This window comes from Haliotis cracherodii, unplaced genomic scaffold (assembly GCF_022045235.1).
Source record: "Haliotis cracherodii isolate W230 unplaced genomic scaffold, xgHalCrac1.p SCAF_25, whole genome shotgun sequence".
Classification (NCBI taxonomy): domain Eukaryota; kingdom Metazoa; phylum Mollusca; class Gastropoda; order Lepetellida; family Haliotidae; genus Haliotis; species Haliotis cracherodii.
This window is the reverse complement of record NW_027266281.1, coordinates 18,241-40,128: the sequence shown is the minus strand read 5'-3', so window position 1 is coordinate 40,128 and position 21,888 is coordinate 18,241. Positions and strand designations below refer to the sequence as shown.

At 44.7% G+C, this 21,888-nt stretch overlaps 1 protein-coding gene, 1 long non-coding RNA gene and 1 pseudogene across 3 annotated transcripts in view; 2 read left to right on the top strand and 1 right to left on the bottom strand.

Annotated features, from left to right (window-relative positions):
• Positions 1-21,888, top strand: part of LOC139472850 (uncharacterized) — a 58,478-nt gene that overhangs the window by 23,070 nt on the left and 13,520 nt on the right. For both annotated transcript variants that reach the window (XM_071255319.1, XM_071255318.1), the window contains exons 5-6: positions 5,829-5,982; positions 6,817-6,930. In XM_071255319.1, the coding sequence (XP_071111420.1) occupies positions 5,829-5,982; positions 6,817-6,930 (268 nt within the window). The remainder of the gene's footprint in view (positions 1-5,828; positions 5,983-6,816; positions 6,931-21,888) is intronic.
• Positions 142-2,123, top strand: LOC139472854 (uncharacterized). Its single transcript, XR_011653906.1, has 3 exons — positions 142-470; positions 1,120-1,210; positions 1,895-2,123. It is a non-coding gene; the product is annotated as an uncharacterized lncRNA (long non-coding RNA).
• LOC139472855 (uncharacterized) lies at positions 13,501-14,866 on the bottom strand (annotated as a pseudogene).

Sequence of the window (21,888 nt, the reverse complement as noted above, 5' to 3'; positions counted from 1 at the left end):
TGCAATCTCAATATTTGGCCAATTTTGACGAAATGACCGATCGTGTTCAGTGTATAAGCTGGGCCTCGTCTCTAATATAACTTGGCGCAAGTTGACGACGCGCATAGAGAGCCGGGAACCAGCTTATGTCGTGTTAAACTGGTTCCGGGCTCCCTATGCGCATCGCCAACTTGCGCCAAACAATATTGTGATATTAGAGACGGGGGCCCAGCTTTGTGTTAACCCGGAACAAGCCAATTTACCCATATTCCCCTGCGGTCCAGGGCGCCATTTTAGAACATGGACGTAAACAAACCTCGTGTATCGATATACACTGTCATGCTTGATTACGATAAGCTTACCTCGTGTATCGATACATTGTTCTCATTCACCTCCACCACGGAAATGCCGGCCGAAGTTCCTCTGAGCCATCCACAACGCGGAAGTCAACAGTATTTGGAAAGGCGATTGGCAGCAAATGCGGATGCCAGGTACGTAGCAGGGCTTCGTGACCTTATGATTTCCGTGCAGAGATCTTATGGAACGGATTGATTTTGATATTTTCCTGCTCTACATACTTTACCGTAAACGCCATGGGTCCTTTTTTAGTATTATGGTCAACTGTTTGTTATGACGACAAGGATTTGCATAAGGGGCGTAATGGATTTGTGGTCAAAACAAGATGATCCAAATTAGATCCGCTTTTTATAGATAATGAAGAAATGTACTAAGATCTAGGAACGATTATTAACTCTAAACTTTTGTGGGATGCTAATACAGACTATAATTTACAATAATGGCCACCAAAGACTTTATTTTTTTTACGCTTAACATATTTTTATAATTACACTGTTATGTCCTTGTTTTGTATAAGCTTCATAACTAAATAATTCAATATTTCATGGAATGACTTTTTTGCAACAAGTGATTCCCTATGTAAAGTGTATGTTGAATGACCCAATAATTGTTTGACAGTTGTTAAATATGGGATTATGTTTTATCTCTGAATGTTTGGGATGAAATATTTTAATAAGGACAGTTCTAAGTTGGAAACTCAACTGGGGCCTTTTCAATTGAATTCAATGTACAGCATGTACAGTTTGGATATTTCTGTAATGTGAATGCTACTTATTTTTGCAGAATGTCTGGATGAATGAATGAGTCAGTCATCTGCACAGCATCAATGGAAAAAGGGAAGCAATGAGGAACAAGAGAAGAGTAGCAGTGAGTGGTAAATATTTGAAATTATTCTGTTTGGTTCATCATGTTCATGTAGCTATTCTGCAAATATTTTTTCAGTTTGCTTGTTCTTTATCACCTGTTGGCATGGATGGCCTAATTATCAAAGGCACCACAACTTGCTGTGCATAGTTGCATCTCTTGGGCTTGACAGAAACCAATGGTCGTGGGTTTGAATCGAGGGTAGCATCATACACTTGCTTGTGGGTTTCATCAAAGTGGTAAACATGTAAGACCTGCATCACTTCGGGCTCTCTTCCCATTTCACTCATTTAACACCACATCCAACAATAGTTCAGCTAAATGACAAGGATTATAAATAATCAAATCTCAAATCCCAACTAGGCAAACCAGTGAGTAATGTTATGAGCTCGATCCAGACGCACCGATGATGACTGTTATGGACAACATCCCACGTTATTGGGTACGATTACGAGCGATCAATGAGCCCACTTGCTACCTCATCTATTACTTTGGCTTGTATGGGAAGCATTTTTAAGAGATGTCAGTTAATGATTGTTTCAACTCATCAGCATGGAACAATATATATCTCAAATGTTTGGTATATAACAAAACTCAAAGATGATAAATTAAGTGAATTTGCTGCCTTTTATCTGTAAGTACATGTTGCAACAATTCTTTTCTATTGCTACAATCTTTATACATAATTTTGCAGAAACTGAAGTCCAGCTTGAGATACCCGGATGACTGGTTGACAGTCTGGAAGGACCCTTCCAGATATCAGAAGTGATAGGCAGACAGTGATGAGGAGAATCCTGTTATTTCAATGGGGGCCTACCAAGAAGTTATATCCCAATTGACACTGGGACACACTCACAAAGGCTGGTCTGGCTAATGTGAGAAGACCAACCAATGCCAAGTCGGAGTGGGACCCTTCAAGGACGTTGAAGAAATATTGTCTTTGGCCATGTGGTAATCACTTGAAAGGAATGATGTTTGCGACTACTTGTCTATAAATGTGGACCCAAACACCAAATAGAATGTTCACAATTCTACTAACACAATGCAACAGGGATAGAGCCGATCTGGCCTGCCCTCATCCTGGTTCCTGTTTTTCCAGGGCAATATAAAAGGGAAAGGATATTTGAGGGCAAGTAACTCTGAACTGGTGAGCATGGTCTGCTTATGCTTTCAAGCGAACAGTTATCCCACTCTGTTATGAGTATTGAAGAATAGGAGGAAATTGCATACTGCATCAGGAACCATCATGTGAACAATGTTCAGTGTGTGATATAGGCATATAAATAAAAGAAATTGATAATTTGTTTGTTGTTTATGTTTCTTTAGCCAGGTGTTAATGGGGATTTTCCAATATTTTGCCTCAGTTTGATAGCCACAGTTATCGGATGAAACCATGCATTGCTTGGACATCTTTGGAATAAAACATTGATCTGCTATGTCAAAGGTCAATGTCATAGCCAGACAAAAAAATTGTTAATGGCCAAACTCTTCCTTAGGGCAGGGATAGAAGTTGGCAACAGGTCATACACTTACTTTTTACCCCCCCGGCATATAATACGGGGTGATATAGCGATCAGCCAGTCTGTCTGTCCGTCCGTCCATCCGTAATCATTTCCTTTTCCAGGGGAAGGATTCCCAAACCATTCAGTGTATTTGATCGAAACTTGGCAAATCTATCAGGCACATACTGAAGTGGTGCCTATTGGTATTTTGGGATTTTTCTAAAAAAAAAATAATTTTTTTTTTTATGGAATGACGTTGGACATAGACTCAATTGGGGATGGGGTTCGTTTCCGGGGCAGAATTCAAAAAACATTCAGTGTATTTGATCGAAACTTGGCAAAGCTATCAGGCACATACTGAAGTGTTGCCTTTTGATATTTTGGGATTTTTCTAATTTTTATTTTTTTTATTTTTTATGGAATGAAGTTGGACATAGACTCAATTGGGGATGAGGTTCGTTTCTGGGGCAGAATTCGAAAACCATTCAATGTATTTGATCAAAACTTGGCATTCATATGGATGCGACCATGGTGGATCTTTTGTGGATAAACAATGTATGCTTCTTAAAGAACTTTAAACTGTTGACTCATTACATACAGAAATGCACATTTACTAGTGGTTACTTTACAGACATCTGCCGGGGGGTTATGTCATCTTTCTGATGACTCTTGTTCTCTAATGTGCCTTTTCCTGCAGAAGTCTAAATAACTCTTACTCATATAGTTGTATATCATTGTCATATGTTTGTCAATGTTATACTGAATGAAGCAATTTACAATTGTTTTTGAAATAGTCGCAACTGATATTGAAGGCCAGATTAGCTTTCAATGTCTTTCAGTAAAAATGTTCACAGTAACTGAGGAACAGCTCTCTGTAGTGTGATGAAATCTGGTACATGTCACCCTCAGAGTGAGGCATATTGTGTTTCAAACTTAAATGAAGCTGGTATGCTCGTAACAAGTACTTGTACCTTTACAAATAATCATATTATCATCTCACTAGGACCCAAGTGAGCACACAGTCGATGAGTTTATACTTTCACTCAGAACAATCTGGAAGTCTGAACATGAAATTTAAGGATATCATCATACACGTATTAGAACTGATGTTTGTTCATTAAACAGCTTAACATCTAAAAAGATTGAAAAAATTGTCTTCTCCAAAAGTACATGCCCATAGATCTCAACTTTAAGGGGATATTTACAACTAAAATGACACAGAATGTTACTACAGCTATCTGATATGCCCAGGCTAACATCATTTACCAGGATTGCATCCGGATACCTGCCGGATACCTGCCGGATTCCTTCAGCAATGTTGAATTTTCATGGCTAGTTTCCAATATATATTTAGGTGTTTCACACTTAATTGAACAAAATGCACCCCCAAATTGTGACATGTTTTTGGAAACTCAGAATGACAACCCCTGCTTGCTGGTAAAGGTAACTGTGCTTGCTAACGGGATCAGGTAATCAGACTCACTGACTTGGTTGAAGCATGTCATAGATCCCAATTGCGTGGATCGATGCTCGTGATATCAATCACTGGATTGTCTAGTCCAGGCTCATTTATTTACAGTCCACCGTCATATGTTTGGAATATTGCTGAGTGTGGCAATAAACAACCAACCAACCAACACAGTTTTTGAGGGACCAACTGGAAGCCATGCAGCTTATCTTGTAACAGATGAGATTATCAGCTGTGAACACTGCTTTTAGGATGTATGATTGGCGTTAGGGCCCAGTCACACATTCAGGATTTTTACGTCCGTCCTTGATGGGACCATTCCTGATTAGAATTTGTCAAAAGTCTGATCAAGATCCTGTGATTCGTGGCGGGAAATTCACAAATTTGTAAAAACATTTATTTAATCACAACAACAATCAAATATTGTTCAGGAAGCATCTCGATTCAGCTGTTTCCAGCGGAATTTGTCCTGATTCTTCCATTCTCAATCCGAATCTGATCCAATTTGTATATTCCGCATGGTAAAAAACGACAGAATCTGTCCCGACAGCGTCCCAATTCTCCCAAATCTGATCAGACAGAGATGGACAGTGACTGGACAGTGGACCGACAAAGACCGTTTGCATTCGGCAAGATCTGGATGCAATCTGGACTCAATCGAAAAGAAACGGAGATGAACAATTCATGCCCCTTCATCACGACAGCGTCCCGATCCACAGGACACCGTCCAGACAACACAGGACATTGTTAAGATTTTGATCTGCAGAGCTCCAGATAAGCTTTTCGTGTTTTGGGTATTTCACACATGCATTTAAAAATCATTGGGTATCAGTAATTCTATCTGGGTATTCAAATTTCTGTTACCCACTAGTTTTTACACGTGGTAATTTAAGTTAAATATTTAAAAACACTATATATCTAGTCCCTCCAAACTGGTGTCGTGTGGGTTCGAGAGCTTTATAGAACTCAAAAATACCACGATACTTCCACAAATGATGATGATGTAACTATCATCTAGGAGTTTGGCAAGGTAGGTTGACGGAATGCCCGTCTATTATTTCAAAATAAGTTGCTGATTTGCTAATCAAATACGCAGGGTTACTTCACAATATTTTGATGATATGCACAAGTTTTATTTTTGTAGCGTATCTGTAATGTTCATTGCGTATGTGATACGCTTGGATTTTATTTTTCTGCATATTTCTGCATTTCTGATGCGTATTTTATGCAGATACGCTGCTTATCTGGAGCTCTGGATCCGATACAAAAATCGTCTGAGTTTCGAGAAGGTTACGGGAAGCACCGTACTCTCGGGATTGCTTGGCCGACCTCTCTGGACCTTTCCCGATCTGTAGGACTCTGTTACGAACGTATACAACTTGCGTTCAGACAAGGATAGGACATTCCAGATCATTGAGGATAGTAATCCAACTTTTTCACTTTTCGTGTCATAGCGCTGCCTAGCTGATCTCAGACAGGAGCCATAATCAGCACTGTGTGAACGCCTTAGTAGATCTCAAAGGAAGATTGTACTCCAACTTATATACTTAGATTGAAATGTCAGGAAGTTACTTGGCAAAGCAGTCTAATATGTATGTATTAATGGTGTTTTGGCCAACACAATGGGTAATATTAGGGAAATATTTTGGGTGTTTCAGGGAAGCACTTTTGCTGAGTCGACATCAGTTGGTTCTAGTCTCTCCATGAAGGACACCAAGCTGAATGGAGAGGTCTTCATGTGCTCAGTAACTGGAGCAGCTACTGGATGTCTGGATGCCAGCACTGTCACACAGATATACACGACGTGCCCAGGTCAGTACAGCCAGCACTGTCACACAGATATACATGACATGCCCAGGTCAGTACCTCCAGCACTGTCACACAGATATACACGACATGCCCAGGTCAGTACAGCCAGCGCTGTCACACAGATATACATGACATGCCCAGGTCAGTACAGCCAGCACTGTCACACAGATATACACGACATGCCCAGGTCAGTACCTCCAGCACTGTCACACAGATATACATGACATGCCCAGGTCAGTACAGCCAGCACTGTCACACAGATATACAGGACATGCCCAGGTCAGTACCTCCAGCACTGTCACACAGATATACATGACATTCCCAGGTCAGTACCTCCAGCACTGGCACACAGATATACATGACATTCCCAGGTCAGTACAGCCAGCACTGTCACACAGATATACATGACATGCCCAGGTCATTACAGCCAGCACTGTCACACAGATATACATGACATTCCCAGGTCAGTACCTCCAGCACTGTCACACAGATATACACGACGTGCCCAAGTCAGTATCACCAGCTACAGGTATATCCTAAAGCTGTTATTGTTACAGGTATATCCTACACCTTTTATTGTTACATGTATATCCTACACCTGTTATTGTTACAGGTATATCCTACACCTGTTATTGTTACAGGTATATCCTACACCTGTTATTGTTACAGGAATATCCTATATCTGTCATTGTTACAGGTATATCCTATATCTGTCATTGTTACAGGTATATCCTATATCTGTCATTGTTACAGGTATATCCTATATCTGTCATTGTTACAGGTATATCCTATATCTGTCATTGTAACAGGTATATCCTACATCTGTCATTGTTTCAGGTATATCGTGCAGGTCGATCAACACATACCTGATTGTTGGTGAAGTTATTCTGTGGATCTCGGGCCTCACGAACCTCATTGTGTTGTACCTCGGCTCTACAGGCGAGCGTGTCTGTAAGTACAAAGTGATGGCTCCATACTGTGTTGTACCACGGCTCAACAGGCGAGCGTGTCTGTAAGTACAATGTGATGGCTCCATACTGTGTTGTACCACGGCTCTACAGGCGAGCGTGTCTGTAAGTACAATGTGATGGCTCCATACTGTGTTGTACCTCGGCTCTACAGGCGAGCGTGTCTGTAAGTACAAAGTGATGGCTCCATATTGTGTTGTACCTCGGCTCAACAGGCGAGCGTGTCTGTAAGTACAATGTGATGGCTCCATACTGTGTTGTACCTCGGCTCTACAGGCGAGCGTGTCTGTAAGTACAATGTGATGGCTCCATACTGTGTTGTACCTCGGCCCTACAGGCGAGCGTGTCTGTAAGTACAATGTGATGGCTCCATACTGTGTTGTACCTCGGCTCTACAGGCGAGCGTGTCTGTAAGTACAAAGTGATGGCTCCATACTGTGTTGTACCTCGGCTCTACAGGCGAGCGTGTCTGTAAGTACAATGTGATGGCTCCATACTGTGTTGTACCTCGGCTCAACAGGCGAGCGTGTCTGTAAGTACAATGTGATGGCTCCATACTGTGTTGTACCTCGGCTCTACAGGCGAGCGTGTCTGTAAGTACAATGTGATGGCTCCATACTGTGTTGTACCTCGGCTCTACAGGCGAGCGTGTCTGTAAGTACAATGTGATGGCTCCATACTGTGTTGTACCTCGGCTCTACAGGCGAGCGTGTCTGTAAGTACAAAGTGATGGCTCCATACTGTGTTGTACCTCGGCTCTACAGGCGAGCGTGTCTGTAAGTACAAAGTGATGGCTCCATACTGTGTTGTACCTCGGCTCTACAGGCGAGCGTGTCTGTAAGTACAATGTGATGGCTCCATACTGTGTTGTACCTCGGCTCTACAGGCGAGCGTGTCTGTAAGTACATGATGGCTCCATATTGTGTTGTACCTCGGCTCAACAGGCGAGCGTGTCTGTAAGTACAATGTGATGGCTCCATACTGTGTTGTACCTCGGCTCAACAGGCGAGCGTGTCTGTAAGTACAATGTGATGGCTCCATACTGTGTTGTACCTCGGCTCAACAGGCGAGCGTGTCTGTAAGTACAATGTGATGGCTCCATATTGTGTTGTACCTCGGCTCTACAGGCGAGCGTGTCTGTAAGTACAATGTGATGGCTCCATACTGTGTTGTACCTCGGCTCTACAGGCGAGCGTGTCTGTAAGTACAATGTGATGGCTCCATACTGTGTTGTACCTCGGCTCTACAGGCGAGCGTGTCTGTAAGTACAATGTGATGGCTCCATACTGTGTTGTACCTCGGCTCAACAGGCGAGCGTGTCTGTAAGTACAATGTGATGGCTCCATACTGTGTTGTACCTCGGCTCTACAGGCGAGCGTGTCTGTAAGTACAATGTGATGGCTCCATACTGTGTTGTACCTCGGCTCTACAGGCGAGCGTGTCTGTAAGTACAATGTGATGGCTCCATACTGTGTTGTACCTCGGCTCAACAGGCGAGCGTTTCTGTAAGTACAATGTGATGGCTCCATATTGTGTTGTACCTCGGCTCTACAGGCGAGCGTGTCTGTAAGTACAAAGTGATGGCTCCATACTGTGTTGTATCTCGGCTCAACAGGCGAGCGTGTCTGTAAGTACAAAGTGATGGCTCCATACTGTGTTGTACCTCGGCTCTACAGGCGAGCGTGTCTGTAAGTACAATGTGATGGCTCCATACTGTGTTGTACCTCGGCTCTACAGGCGAGCGTGTCTGTAAGTACAATGTGATGGCTCCATACTGTGTTGTATCTCGGCTCAACAGGCGAGCGTGTCTGTAAGTACAATGTGATGGCTCCATACTGTGTTGTACCTCGGCTCTACAGGTGAGCGTGTCTGTAAGTACAATGTGATGGCTCCATACTGTGTTGTACCTCGGCTCTACAGGCGAGCGTGTCTGTAAGTACAAAGTGATGGCTCCATATTGTGTTGTACCTCGGCTCAACAGGCGAGCGTGTCTGTAAGTACAATGTGATGGCTCCATACTGTGTTGTACCTCGGCTCTACAGGCGAGCGTGTCTGTAAGTACAATGTGATGGCTCAATACTGTGTTGTACCTCGGCTCAACAGGCGAGCGTGTCTGTAAGTACAAAGTGATGGCTCCATACTGTGTTGTACCTCGGCTCAACAGGCGAGCGTGTCTGTAAGTACAAAGTGATGGCTCCATACTGTGTTGTATCTCGGCTCAACAGGCGAGCGTGTCTGTAAGTACAATGTGATGGCTCCATACTGTGTTGTACCTCGGCTCTACAGGTGAGCGTGTCTGTAAGTACAATGTGATGGCTCCATACTGTGTTGTACCTCGGCTCTACAGGCGAGCGTGTCTGTAAGTACAAAGTGATGGCTCCATATTGTGTTGTACCTCGGCTCAACAGGCGAGCGTGTCTGTAAGTACAATGTGATGGCTCCATACTGTGTTGTACCTCGGCTCTACAGGCGAGCGTGTCTGTAAGTACAATGTGATGGCTCCATACTGTGTTGTACCTCGGCTCAACAGGCGAGCGTGTCTGTAAGTACAAAGTGATGGCTCCATACTGTGTTGTACCTCGGCTCAACAGGCGAGCGTGTCTGTAAGTACAAAGTGATGGCTCCATACTGTGTTGTATCTCGGCTCAACAGGCGAGCGTGTCTGTAAGTACAAAGTGATGGCTCCATACTGTGTTGTATCTCGGCTCTACAGGCGAGCGTGTCTGTAAGTACAATGTGATGGCTCCATACTGTGTTGTATCTCGGCTCAACAGGCGAGCGTGTCTGTAAGTACAATGTGATGGCTCCATACTGTGTTGTACCTCAGCTCTACAGGCGAGCGTGTCTGTAAGTACAATGTGATGGCTCCATACTGTGTTGTACCTCGGCTCTACAGGCGAGCGTGTCTGTAAGTACAAAGTGATGGCTCCATATTGTGTTGTACCTCGGCTCAACAGGCGAGCGTGTCTGTAAGTACAATGTGATGGCTCCATACTGTGTTGTACCTCGGCTCTACAGGCGAGCGTGTCTGTAAGTACAATGTGATGGCTCCATACTGTGTTGTACCTCGGCTCTACAGGCGAGCGTGTCTGTAAGTACAAAGTGATGGCTCCATATTGTGTTGTACCTCGGCTCTACAGGCGAGCGTGTCTGTAAGTACAATGTGATGGCTCCATACTGTGTTGTACCTCGGCTCAACAGGCGAGCGTGTCTGTAAGTACAATGTGATGGCTCCATACTGTGTTGTACCTCGGCTCAACAGGCGAGCGTGTCTGTAAGTACAATGTGATGGCTCCATACTGTGTTGTACCTCGGCTCAACAGGCGAGCGTGTCTGTAAGTACATGATGGCTCCATATTGTGTTGTACCTCGGCTCTACAGGCGAGCGTGTCTGTAAGTACAATGTGATGGCTCCATACTGTGTTGTATCTCGGCTCAACAGGCGAGCGTGTCTGTAAGTACAATGTGATGGCTCCATACTGTGTTGTACCTCAGCTCTACAGGCGAGCGTGTCTGTAAGTACAATGTGATGGCTCCATACTGTGTTGTACCTCGGCTCAACAGGCGAGCGTGTCTGTAAGTACAATGTGATGGCTCCATATTGTGTTGTACCTCGGCTCAACAGGCGAGCGTGTCTGTAAGTACAATGTGATGGCTCCATACTGTGTTGTACCTCGGCTCTACAGGCGAGCGTGTCTGTAAGTACATGATGGCTCCATATTGTGTTGTACCTCGGCTCTACAGGCGAGCGTGTCTGTAAGTACAATGTGATGGCTCCATACTGTGTTGTACCTCGGCTCTACAGGCGAGCGTGTCTGTAAGTACAATGTGATGGCTCCATACTGTGTTGTACCTCGGCTCTACAGGCGAGCGTGTCTGTAAGTACAATGTGATGGCTCCATACTGTGTTGTACCTCGGCTCTACAGGCGAGCGTGTCTGTAAGTACAATGTGATGGCTCCATATTGTGTTGTACCTCGGCTCAACAGGCGAGCGTGTCTGTAAGTACAATGTGATGGCTCCATACTGTGTTGTACCTCGGCTCTACAGGCGAGCGTGTCTGTAAGTACAAAGTGATGGCTCCATACTGTGTTGTACCTCGGCTCAACAGGCGAGCGTGTCTGTAAGTACATGATGGCTCCATATTGTGTTCAAAAATTTAATGTCTCTAACACTACACAAAGATCTGAGGACATCCAATAATAGGTCATTTAATGACCTTTCACAAACTTTGACCAACCAATGAAATGACTGACAAGAAGTTGACAGGAGCCAATCAGAAAGCAGCTTTCTCAAACTTTATGGCACGAGTTTCAAACTGTCGACTGCCATTCCAGACTACAAATATGGAATCAAAATTTGAAAAATGACAAGAAATAAATTGATGGATGGCCGGCAATTTATCACAGTACTTCCCACGGACGATAGAAAGTCTCTTCCATTTCAATTATTTTTCCGATTTAAATGAGAAATAGATGATGATTTAGACAGAATCAGTCGTACAGCTCGTAACTGTCGTTTCGGAATAGCCCATGCTAACATTTTTTATGTTGCATTATTACATAACACGTTCCAACTGTTACTTTCTTGATCTAGTCAGCAATGATGTGATTGGTTTGATGAAAGGTCGTTGTGACGTCACCTCTAATGAGATGTCCCAAGATCTTTATTCAGTGGTAGCAAGAACTAAGATCTGATTTTAATGATATTGTATAATGGCAAAAGTTATTTTTTCAAGTATTTCTGCTTGTTCGTTTTGACATCAAGCTACGCTCTCCATCAACCCAGGCACAGAGCCTGACCATCTTGTCTCCATCTTAGGTTGCAGGGGACCTATATTCTTCCCAGGAAACACTATGGGTGTAATGTAAACATTGTGTCATAAACAAAAGTAAATTGTTCTTCACTGAGATCAGGAGCAAGTGATGGAAAGGACTTTGATAATGTCAAGTTCTCGCACTCAATGCTAAATGCCTCTGAACTGGTGTAAATTCCCCCTAGATAAACACTGTGCCAGACAAGCTAACTGTGATCAAAAAAGACATTTTGTGGCATACCTGACTATTGATGCAAGTATCCAAGGTACTTTTAACACCTTAATTATAGGCGTTAATTGGTGTTAATTAGCCGGAGTGTAACAGTCGTTACCTCCTCACCTGAACCACGGTAATCCCCTCGTTCTTGGTGCTGACAGACTGGGATGTTGCGAGAGGTACAAGGTCAGTACCCGAGGGCCTTGGATAAATTACCGTAGTTCTCCCAATGAGCACAAAGAGTTTTCTTTCGTTGATGACTGTTTATTCAATCACGTAAGATTGATCACCAACTTCTAGTCACGATGGTTTATGGACTTTAGCCGCGAAGCTTCAGCCCTGGCCGAAATACTGGAGGTGTAAACTGTTGTTTTTCAGAGAAAGGTCGAGATCGTGATGCTCAATTGAGATCCTCCAGTCTCCCCGAACCTTGGGTCTCCCCGTCTTTTTACCCCCCAGCTTACGTCAAGGTTTTACCCATTTTTTCCTATTTCATTGGTCAAACACCTTTCCCCCCTTACCTTAGGTCGTTCTTCCCCACTCTTCTCCAATAACCAGAACCTTATTTGGACTTGCCATAAAGTAGCTCCTCACCCTTCGGAATTCGAACTATTCTCCCCCATACCATATATGTCCCAAGTCCCTGACGTTCCCGTACCTCCCAACTCTATTCTACCCCTTTATCTATTTCCTCATCTGTTAATCATTTTTCGATAATGTATAGCCCTCGACCTACTGCCCTCATCCCTGGATGCTGTAGCCCTCGACCTACTGCCCTCATCCCTGGATGCTCGTGGCCACATGCTCCCGTAGTCTTCAGCTAACCAGAGTTGCCTGTATTATACATATATGACTTACCGACCCCAACTCTCCCTCTTGATCTTTTATATAATCAGTATGTATCTTAATGCTTCATTAATTACTTTAATTACTTGTTAATTATCTAAATATATATTACACTTATATGCCTATAATACGACCCCCGTTTTGGCGAGGAATGTGTCCTCACACTCTCAAGACGTGGAAATCCAGGTTGGCTCCCTTTTTGAATTTTGGAATAGGTAGGGGATAACCATCGTGACCATAAACTGGTTGACCATATACAGTTTCACAACAACACCCGTGTACATTTTCACAACAACAAAAATTACATTCAGTGTGCAACATTAATCTTATCACATCATTTTAACAATAACAAGTTCAATGTCTAATAACAATTTTTTTTCACATCATTCATGCTAATACTAGGTCGCCTATGACCAATTCTAATACAAATATATCTTCAAATGTACTAACAATATTTTTACTATAAAATTCGTAACGTAACTACATTGCCATATATATATTGGCTTAAAGGTCTTGATAGCCACCCTGTAGACACATGGGACTCCTCTTGGACGAGTACTTTAGTCCCAATTTAGACTTATCTTACTTATTATTAATATTTGGTTCCCTGATTCGACCGAGCTGTTACTTCGTAGATTTTTGTTTTTGTATTATTATTAATTTTTTTTATTATTATTATGATTCCGCGTCCCGGTCCCTGTTATACGTGTGTCTGGTGACGGGTTCACTGTCCCCGCCATTCCACTGGAACTCATCCCAAAAGGTTGAGCTTTGGGGAGGGTAAAACGGGCGTATTTGTGCCTCCCTTGTTGCCGCAAAGCTCATTCGTAGAGGGAATACGATACGCCTTGTCACGTCTGTTACCTCCCTCGAGAGTTCCATTGGGAGGCCCCGCCCAAGTACAACCGGACCGGTTGTCGTGGTCGTACTTGCACCGACGCTGGCCTAAAATAATTGATAAATGCTCTGACATCAAATCTATTCAGTGGGTGCTGAGGTGGATTGATGGCTGGATTGTGCGTCAGGATAGGGGGAATTGCATCCGACACCTCTCCGCAATTTAGTCCGAATGGTACCCGACAAACCGAGCACTGGTCTAAATTAAAATTTAGGTTTAACCCCGGGGGATAACAACTCTCCCACATCCCTCCGGGCGTCAACGCTGCGGTCAAGTGAACCGGAGGGGGAAGCTATAAATCTATAAATCGTCGAGGATCTGGCGCCCCCTTGTCAGGTATTACTGTCCGGTAGAATATACCGGACAGTTTCAGGAGCGCGACAGCACATTCCGCATGCTGCACCCGACGACACCATTTACAAAATGTTATCGGTGGGAAGTTGGTCCCCTCATCCGTCAATGGGAATGTTTCATCCATACACAGGGCACAATTTCGGAACACGAGCGGCAATACGAATTGTGTTCCCCTGCATGGAAACCTGGCCCTTGCGAATCTTAAACTTCCCATCGTATCTGGTGTAATCGGTCTGGACAGTGTATACCCAATTACGGATCTGGGAATGTCCAGCAGCTGCCAGAACAATTCCGCATAAGCTTGCAAGTCGGCCCCCATGTCCGTCTGAAGCTGCGTCAGCTGGAAAAGGATTGCCAAGTCTAACGTGCAGATTGCTGTCTTGTCCCCTAGGTCTACCAGGACTGGTAGATCGTAATATAAGCCGTACATTAAAAGTACGGCCTCCCCTATATCCGTCGTGGAAGATATGTCCGTCGTGGGAATCTGGGATGCCGCTAGGGTAAGGGCCTGTCCTATGCGTTCGGCCAAATCAGGGGGGCTGGGTAAAACAGTATCCGGGGACTTAACGTGAAGCGCAGGCGTTTATATGTTTTAAACTTCCCATTAGCGAGATGGAGGGTGCCCCATCGTTCACCCAAATTGAAAACGTACCCCGCTAGGCATTTGAACACGAGGGAGAGATGGCATAGTTTTCTCCATATTTTCCCTGGGATGAGAACAGGGGAGGTGATTTTTCCAAATTCCTCGTCATAGGGAGTCACAACGTGTTCAACCAGGTGGTCCTCCATCACGTTATAAAAATGAATAAGTATAGATAGATATAAATAGATATATATAAGGGAATAATAGTAATGAAAATGCAGATATATTTATCACACTCTGGGGATGTACTCTGTCCCGAAGGTTTGTATTTTTAATGGCGTTTGTTTGACCAGTCCCAGGGGTAACACCCCTGTCGAACTTAATATTTTTTTTTTCCTGGAATAATTGCTGCTGACTTACCGTATTCGACGTAATAAGCGCCCCGCTCTAATAAGCGCCCATGGCGATATTTGCGTATATACTGGCTAGTGAACAATCCAAATTAGCACCCCTTTGGATTGATCAATGTACACAAGACTTATTTATTCGCGTATAATACACACTCGTGTGTCATATGCACCCTTAATTATAGGCAATTAAATTCTGGAAAAATATATATGTCGCATATAAACATTTCAGGCTGTCAGCATAAACCACGAAATTTATTTTTCAGCACTGTTTTTTCCACCGAAATAATATTCTAATAAGAGCCTCATATTTCTAATTATGAGAGCGCCCTGGGCGCTTATTACGTCGAATACGGTATATGTCGATTTTTACGATCGTATGGTTTGCAGTTCGGGAGTAACACTCCTGTTGAACTGTATGTCGAACTTAATATTCTTTGGCTGGAAATAATCGCTACTGACTTATGTGTTGATATGTACGATCGTATGGTTTGCAGTTCGGGAGTAACACTCCTGTTGAACTGTATAGTAGTGACTATAATGCAACACCTAATTGTACTGTAAGGAACACCGACCCGACGTTATAGATACTGGTTATCGGAGACTCACTCACGTCAAGAATGGAGTGACCCCTCATTGTATGCGTTATACGTGTCCATATGAACGTGTGACGGTGTGTTTGTTATGTGTCCCTAGGAGTGTGTAATAGAAGTTGTCCTATATGATTGGACTGTGCGGTTATGTGGTTGATCAGTACCTCCCGGCATGTGAGAGAACAGTATTTTGGTGTATGGCAATTCCTATCGTATAAGGCCTTAGAAGTCAATAAGGTTAAACGTTTAACGCTGGATATAGTCCTCCCCCCGACCTGTTTTTATAGGGGGTGGCTGTTGGCGGGTGACTGTCAGAAGAATTTGAGGGTCCGGTAGTAACGGGATAAGTCGTTCTAAATTGTACCAAGTACATAAACAGTAAGTATCTACCTTGGAGGACGTAATATAGCCGTGCAGCCACGTGGCGGGGAACCGTCACTACTACTGGGAGAGGAATTTGGGTATCAGTGAGTGTGTTACTCAGGGACACATTGCTCATGGGCCATTTGATGCGGATCTCTGAAGTGAGACAGTGATGTTTGATCTGGATATTTTCTGGTATATAGTGTGGTTGGGAAAGGGCCAGGACCATAGGTGGGGCGTCTACCTTTAAAAGATTGATCCTAATGTTATCATGTGGCGCTGAGAAACTCAGGCAGAGTGTGGAGGTTGGATTGGTTTGTACCCGGTAGAAATAGATTGCGAGGGAGATGAGCAGTATTATCACGAACAGTAGTATCAGCATTTCCAGATTCCATAGTGGTTTGAATATGGCCGCCACTGACAGTCCGGGTGTAGCGGTTGTCATTGCTGTGGTGGTAGGGCGTGTCCATACCAAGAGATTCTGAGGTATGGATATTCCCGTCGCCGTGGCCAGCGCCGCTCTTAAGGTCAGTTGTGCCTGTATCGCCGCTATGCGGCGGTTCATAAGGACTACCGAGACGAATAGGACAGCAATACAGGCCCACACCGCGTAAGTGGAATAGGCTACTACACCGAACCAATCAGTGTACCCGTCAGTACTCGTCAGTGCATCCAGGTACAAAGGATCGGCCGGGTTAGTGTATATAATTTCGTTGGCCTTGGCTTTGGCGACGGCATGTTTTAAGTTAATACTGATTTTTGTGTCTGTTTTCATAAGATGAGTAAATGAAGCATTTGACAATCGAAATGGTGCCGTTTTGTAAGCAACTGGTTCTTTTGCGACTAAGGACGGTAGTCTCTTCAGGATGTCTTGTGTCGAAAAGTAATGCCGGAGCAGGGCTACGTTTAACGTGTAATTTACAAAGGATGTGTCTTCTGGTTGTCTGCAACCAGTAAGGCGTGGGGGAAGCATCTTCCCTACTGCTTGGATAGAGCAGTAACAGTAGATAGGCGCCAGGCAATATTTACATCCCTGCTGGATTTTTGTTACGTTCGCGCATGTGTAGATTACTTTGGGTATTTTAATGAGGAGTAATTGTCCTGTACCTAATTCGTATAGTTGTGACTCCGCTCCATCGGGTACCAAGTGAAAGTTGCACAATTCATGTACCAAATCGATATCATTCTGGATGAGTGCAAGCGTACATGTGGGATTTACGAAGCTCCTTTCCGCTGGTAGACTACTACATTGTGTGGTCGTTGTGTCTATACATGAGTCGTACTCCTCCCTCGTAAACTCTACAAACCGTTTATCTCTCTCTGTGACACCGCGATGAATCTTGCAAGGTTTTTGACTATGGTAGTATCGTTTGAGTCTTCATGTAATGGAACTGGGATAGCTGTGGTCTGATAAAGGGTAGTGGCTTCCTTGAATGGGGTGATGGGTACTAATAGGGACAGGAAAAGAATATCCCCTTTCCGGGTGACTTTCACATGTGCCTGGGTGTAATATTGACGCGGGTCCTTATGTACGAGGTCGAAGTCGGGATAATGTAAGGCTAACTGGAGTCGAATTCTATTTATTACCACTGTGAGCGTAGACAATGGAATCAATTCTTGTGGTAGTTGGCCTTGTAGGAGCTTTGATGTACTGGTCAAGAGGTCCCGTGAGTGTGGTCAGGTCGTTGGTAAGGTGCAACTGTTGTGTGGTTAATGTGAGTAAGGTGGCAAATAATTGTTTGTACCAGTCATTCTCCCGGAGGCTACGTTGTGATGCAAGGACTATTTGGTTGTGATTAAGCGTTACAATTCTTACTAGGTTATCCAGGCGGGAGTTAGTTTTAGTCATATATGATGCCATGGTGTGCCCCGTGAGGTTAAAGACTATGTCTCTTAAGTGAACTTCATTTGCTAGCAGTCTGACATGATCCACAATGATCTTTAAATCCCTTTCTGTGGCGACCCCCGTGAGGCCCTTAGCTATGTCACCCAGAAATGGTAATAAGCTGCGTTGTTGGCGGATTGGCTTTGAGGTTCTGTACTTTCTGGTATGAAGTGTTTGATGGTGTCGAGGGTATCCTGTATGTGTTGGGTTGCGGCGTGGTGTATGTCCCGAGTGTAATTCAAGTGTGGTTCCGTTGCGTCCTTTGTCTGTAAGCATCGGTCTGGAGTACCCTTAAATGCAGCGACACATCGCGGGAACTTGAATGTGAGATCTGTAGGAAGTGTTTTCGGCAGTGTCAGTGCGAATGTGTGTACCCAAGTTTGGTCGTATGGTTTAAGTCTCCCCAAATTTTTAAACAGAACCCCAAAATGTAATCTCTGGAGATCATTTTCCAGACTAATTGTCCCTTGTGTACTCCAAACCAGGCTTAGGATGGTGGTCGTCAACAGCCAGAGCAACATCTCGCCTGGGAACAGATAAGGATGACCTTAGTGATAGTATTTGGGGCCCTATTGGTGGAATGCAATAACTTCATATCATACACTCTTTCTTCCCAATGTCCTAGTGGTCAAGGTATTGTGTGTGAGGTGGAGTTCCTGTCAGTGCATTGCCCGTGTACCCTGGACGTGATAGTGTCGGTGCAAGTGGCTGAACTGCTTTACTAAGTCCCATGGTAGCAGGCACCTCCTATTATTTGATGCCAGTTTCCTACATGTCACCCACCTCCATTGCGCACTGGTGGTGGGCGACATGTTTTTAATCCTGGCACCCCTGATATCTATCCCATGATACGCGACATCATTGAATCCACCTAAATAATTATAACCCTGTTGACATTATTTTCTCCACAAGTACCCATCTCGTCGGCATTACTTCCTCGACAAGAAACCATCTCGTCGGCATTACTTCCTCGACAAGAAACCATCTCGTCGGCATTACATCCTCGACAAGAAACCATCTCGTCGGCATTACTTCCTCGACAAGAAACCATCTCGTCGGCATTACATCCTCGACAAGAAACCATCTCGTCGGCATTACTTCCTCGACAAGAAACCATCTCGTCGGCATTACATCCTCGACAAGAAACCATCTCGTCGGCATTACATCCTCGACAAGAAACCATCTCGTCGGCATTACATCCTCGACAAGAAACCATCTCGTCGGCATTACATCCTCGACAAGAAACCATCTCGTCGGCATTACATCCTCGACAAAAAACCATCTCGTCGGCATTACTTCCTCGACAAGAAACCATCTCGTCGGCATTACTTCCTCGACAAGAAACCATCTCGTCGGCATTACATCCTCGACAAGAAACCATCTCGTCGGCATTACTTCCTCGACAAGAAACCATCTCGTCGGCATTACTTCCTTGACAAGAAACCATCTTGTCGGCATTATATCCTCGACAAGAAACCATCTCGTCGGCATTACTTCCTCGACAAGAAACCATCTTGTCGGCATTACATCCTCGACAAGAAACCATCTCGTCGGCATTACATCCTCGACAAGAAACCATCTCATCAGTAGTCTTGGTAGTCATTTTCAGCTTATTCTAGGTTCTAAGTGTACCCGCTACCATGCTATGTCTGTGTTTCAATTCCCTTCAATGTTTTTCTTCCCATTGTCCTGATGTGTTTGTGTTGTGGCGGCTCAGGTCTCTTCTAAACTCTTGTATTTAAGTTGTCCCTGTAGTGCATGAGTCTTTGTGGGGTATGGAGTTGGGGTTTGTTGATTGTGTTGTTTTCTGACATGTTTTCATACTCCATGTGCGGCCAGCGTGGAAGTTCTCTGTCAACATGCCAGGGAGTATTGTGTGAGGAACCCAACGGCTCCGATTCTCTCCTGCATACTTAACTTTGTAGTGTCTGACCTTTCCCATTCGTTTGGATTGGAGTATTTTCTCCACGACCGGTTCATCCTTGGATAGGTCGTGGCATGGGGGTGCTCCAGTTGTTTGGTTAGTTTCTTGGATTTTTCGTTGGAGGATGGACAGCGGTACATCGTCTTCTGGGTCCCATTCCTCCTCATCAGAGTCCGTGTTGGTGGGATCAGGGTCATGTGTGCCAATGTGATCTGGCAATACCACATTCATCGGCCGGTTTTCAGGTCCAAGCTATCGTTTCAGTCGGTTTGCATGGACTGGAGCCCGTAGTGGTCTGTGTGTTCCACAACGACGTAGAAGGTAGTTTGGGGTTTCGTATGCTAATACAATGTAGAATGGTCCTGTGTATGCTCGTTGGAGCTTCCTCGACACGTGGGGTAACAGGTTGCCTTTCTTGAGCCACACTTTTTGTCCTACGGTAAAGGTCGGCACTTGTGCTTTGAGATCATACCTTGCTTTGTAGGCTTCCTGTGCGGCCTTGACATTGGTCTGTGCGATATTCCGTGCCATTTCTAAATTGTCCAGCAATTGACGGAGGTCAGTCCTGATTTTGTATGCCAGGTCCGCGGGTATAGGTTGAAGGATGTTATCAATAGGAAGTCGTGGTTTCCTGCCATACACCATGAAGTATGGAGAATAACCCGTGGAGTTTATTGCCGGACTGAGCCGATATCCCACCATAATGCTAGGGAGTAAGTGGGGCCATGCGTCTCTAGCATCTTCACAGTAGACCCTGATGGCTTGAGATATCACACTATTCATGCGTTCCACAGCTGCATTTGTTGCAGGATGGAATGGTGACGTCCTTAGCCGTTTGACTTCAAGGAGTTTGCACAGCTCCGAGAGGATTCGTGAAACAAACTCCCCCCCGTTGTCCGTTAGCAATGCTCTTGGGGTAGAGTGCCTGGTGATGATGCCATCTTAAAAAGCTGTGGCTACTTCCTTGGCTTTCTTGGATTTGAGAGGGAAGGCTTCAGGCCATCGAGAGGCCGAATCCACACAGACTAAGACATACTGGTACCCTTCGCTGGTGGTTGTAAATTTCCCAAGGAGGTCGATAGACCATTGATCAAATACATCCACTATTTCCAGTGGTTTCAGTGGTGCCGAATGGTAGTGGAAGTCCCGTTTAGCTGTTTGACAGGGTACACACGTAGCGATCCACATTTTGACGAAGCTGTACATACCCTTCCAATAGTACTTCAAGCGGATGGCTGCATAACAACGGTCTACCCCGGGGTGTGCTGCCAGAAGATGATCATGGAAGGCCCGGACAATGTCTTGTCTGAGGGGCGTGGGTATGCAGATTTGGCGATAAGTCCGCATAGGCAGCTCCGTGCGATCCCTTGGTGTATAGAAATGTATCAGTAGGCCATCGTCGAGTTCATAATCTGCAGCTTCTAGGATGATTTTTCTGGCTGCCTTGTCTCCATCTGGCAGTGTCCCGTCAGTTAGGTAGTTCATGACATCTCTGAAGATGGGGTCTGCGTTTTGTAGCTCTCTCAGGTGTTCAGGTGGTATTCCCTCCAGGTACCTTAATTTTTCCATGTTCCCAGGAGCCTCCGTAGCTACCGTCTGGCTACACGTTGTGTCTGCCGCGTCTGGGGTGTTAATGATCGTATCAATACCCAACAGCTCTTCTTGTTCGTCATCTTCCCGGCTAGGGTAGGGGCGTCGACTGAGTGCATCTGCATTCCCGTTCTTGGGGCCTGGCACATAGGCACTGTGTAAATTGTACTGTGACAGTAGTATGCTCCAACGACCCATGCGTCCCGTCGCATCCTTGATTGTGTTTAAGTATTGGAGAGCTGCATGGTCTGTGATCACTGTGCAGCGGCTATCCGCCAAAAAGGGGTGGAAATGTTTGAGGCCCAGGACAATAGCAAGGCACTCCTTTTCTGTGATGGAATATTTCCTTTTGGTTGGGGACAGGCTCTTCCCCGCGAATGATATGGGGTGTTCCTTGCCATCAGCATTCTTTTGTGATAACACAAACCCCACGCACTGCTCTGACGCTTCGCATGACAGAATGAAT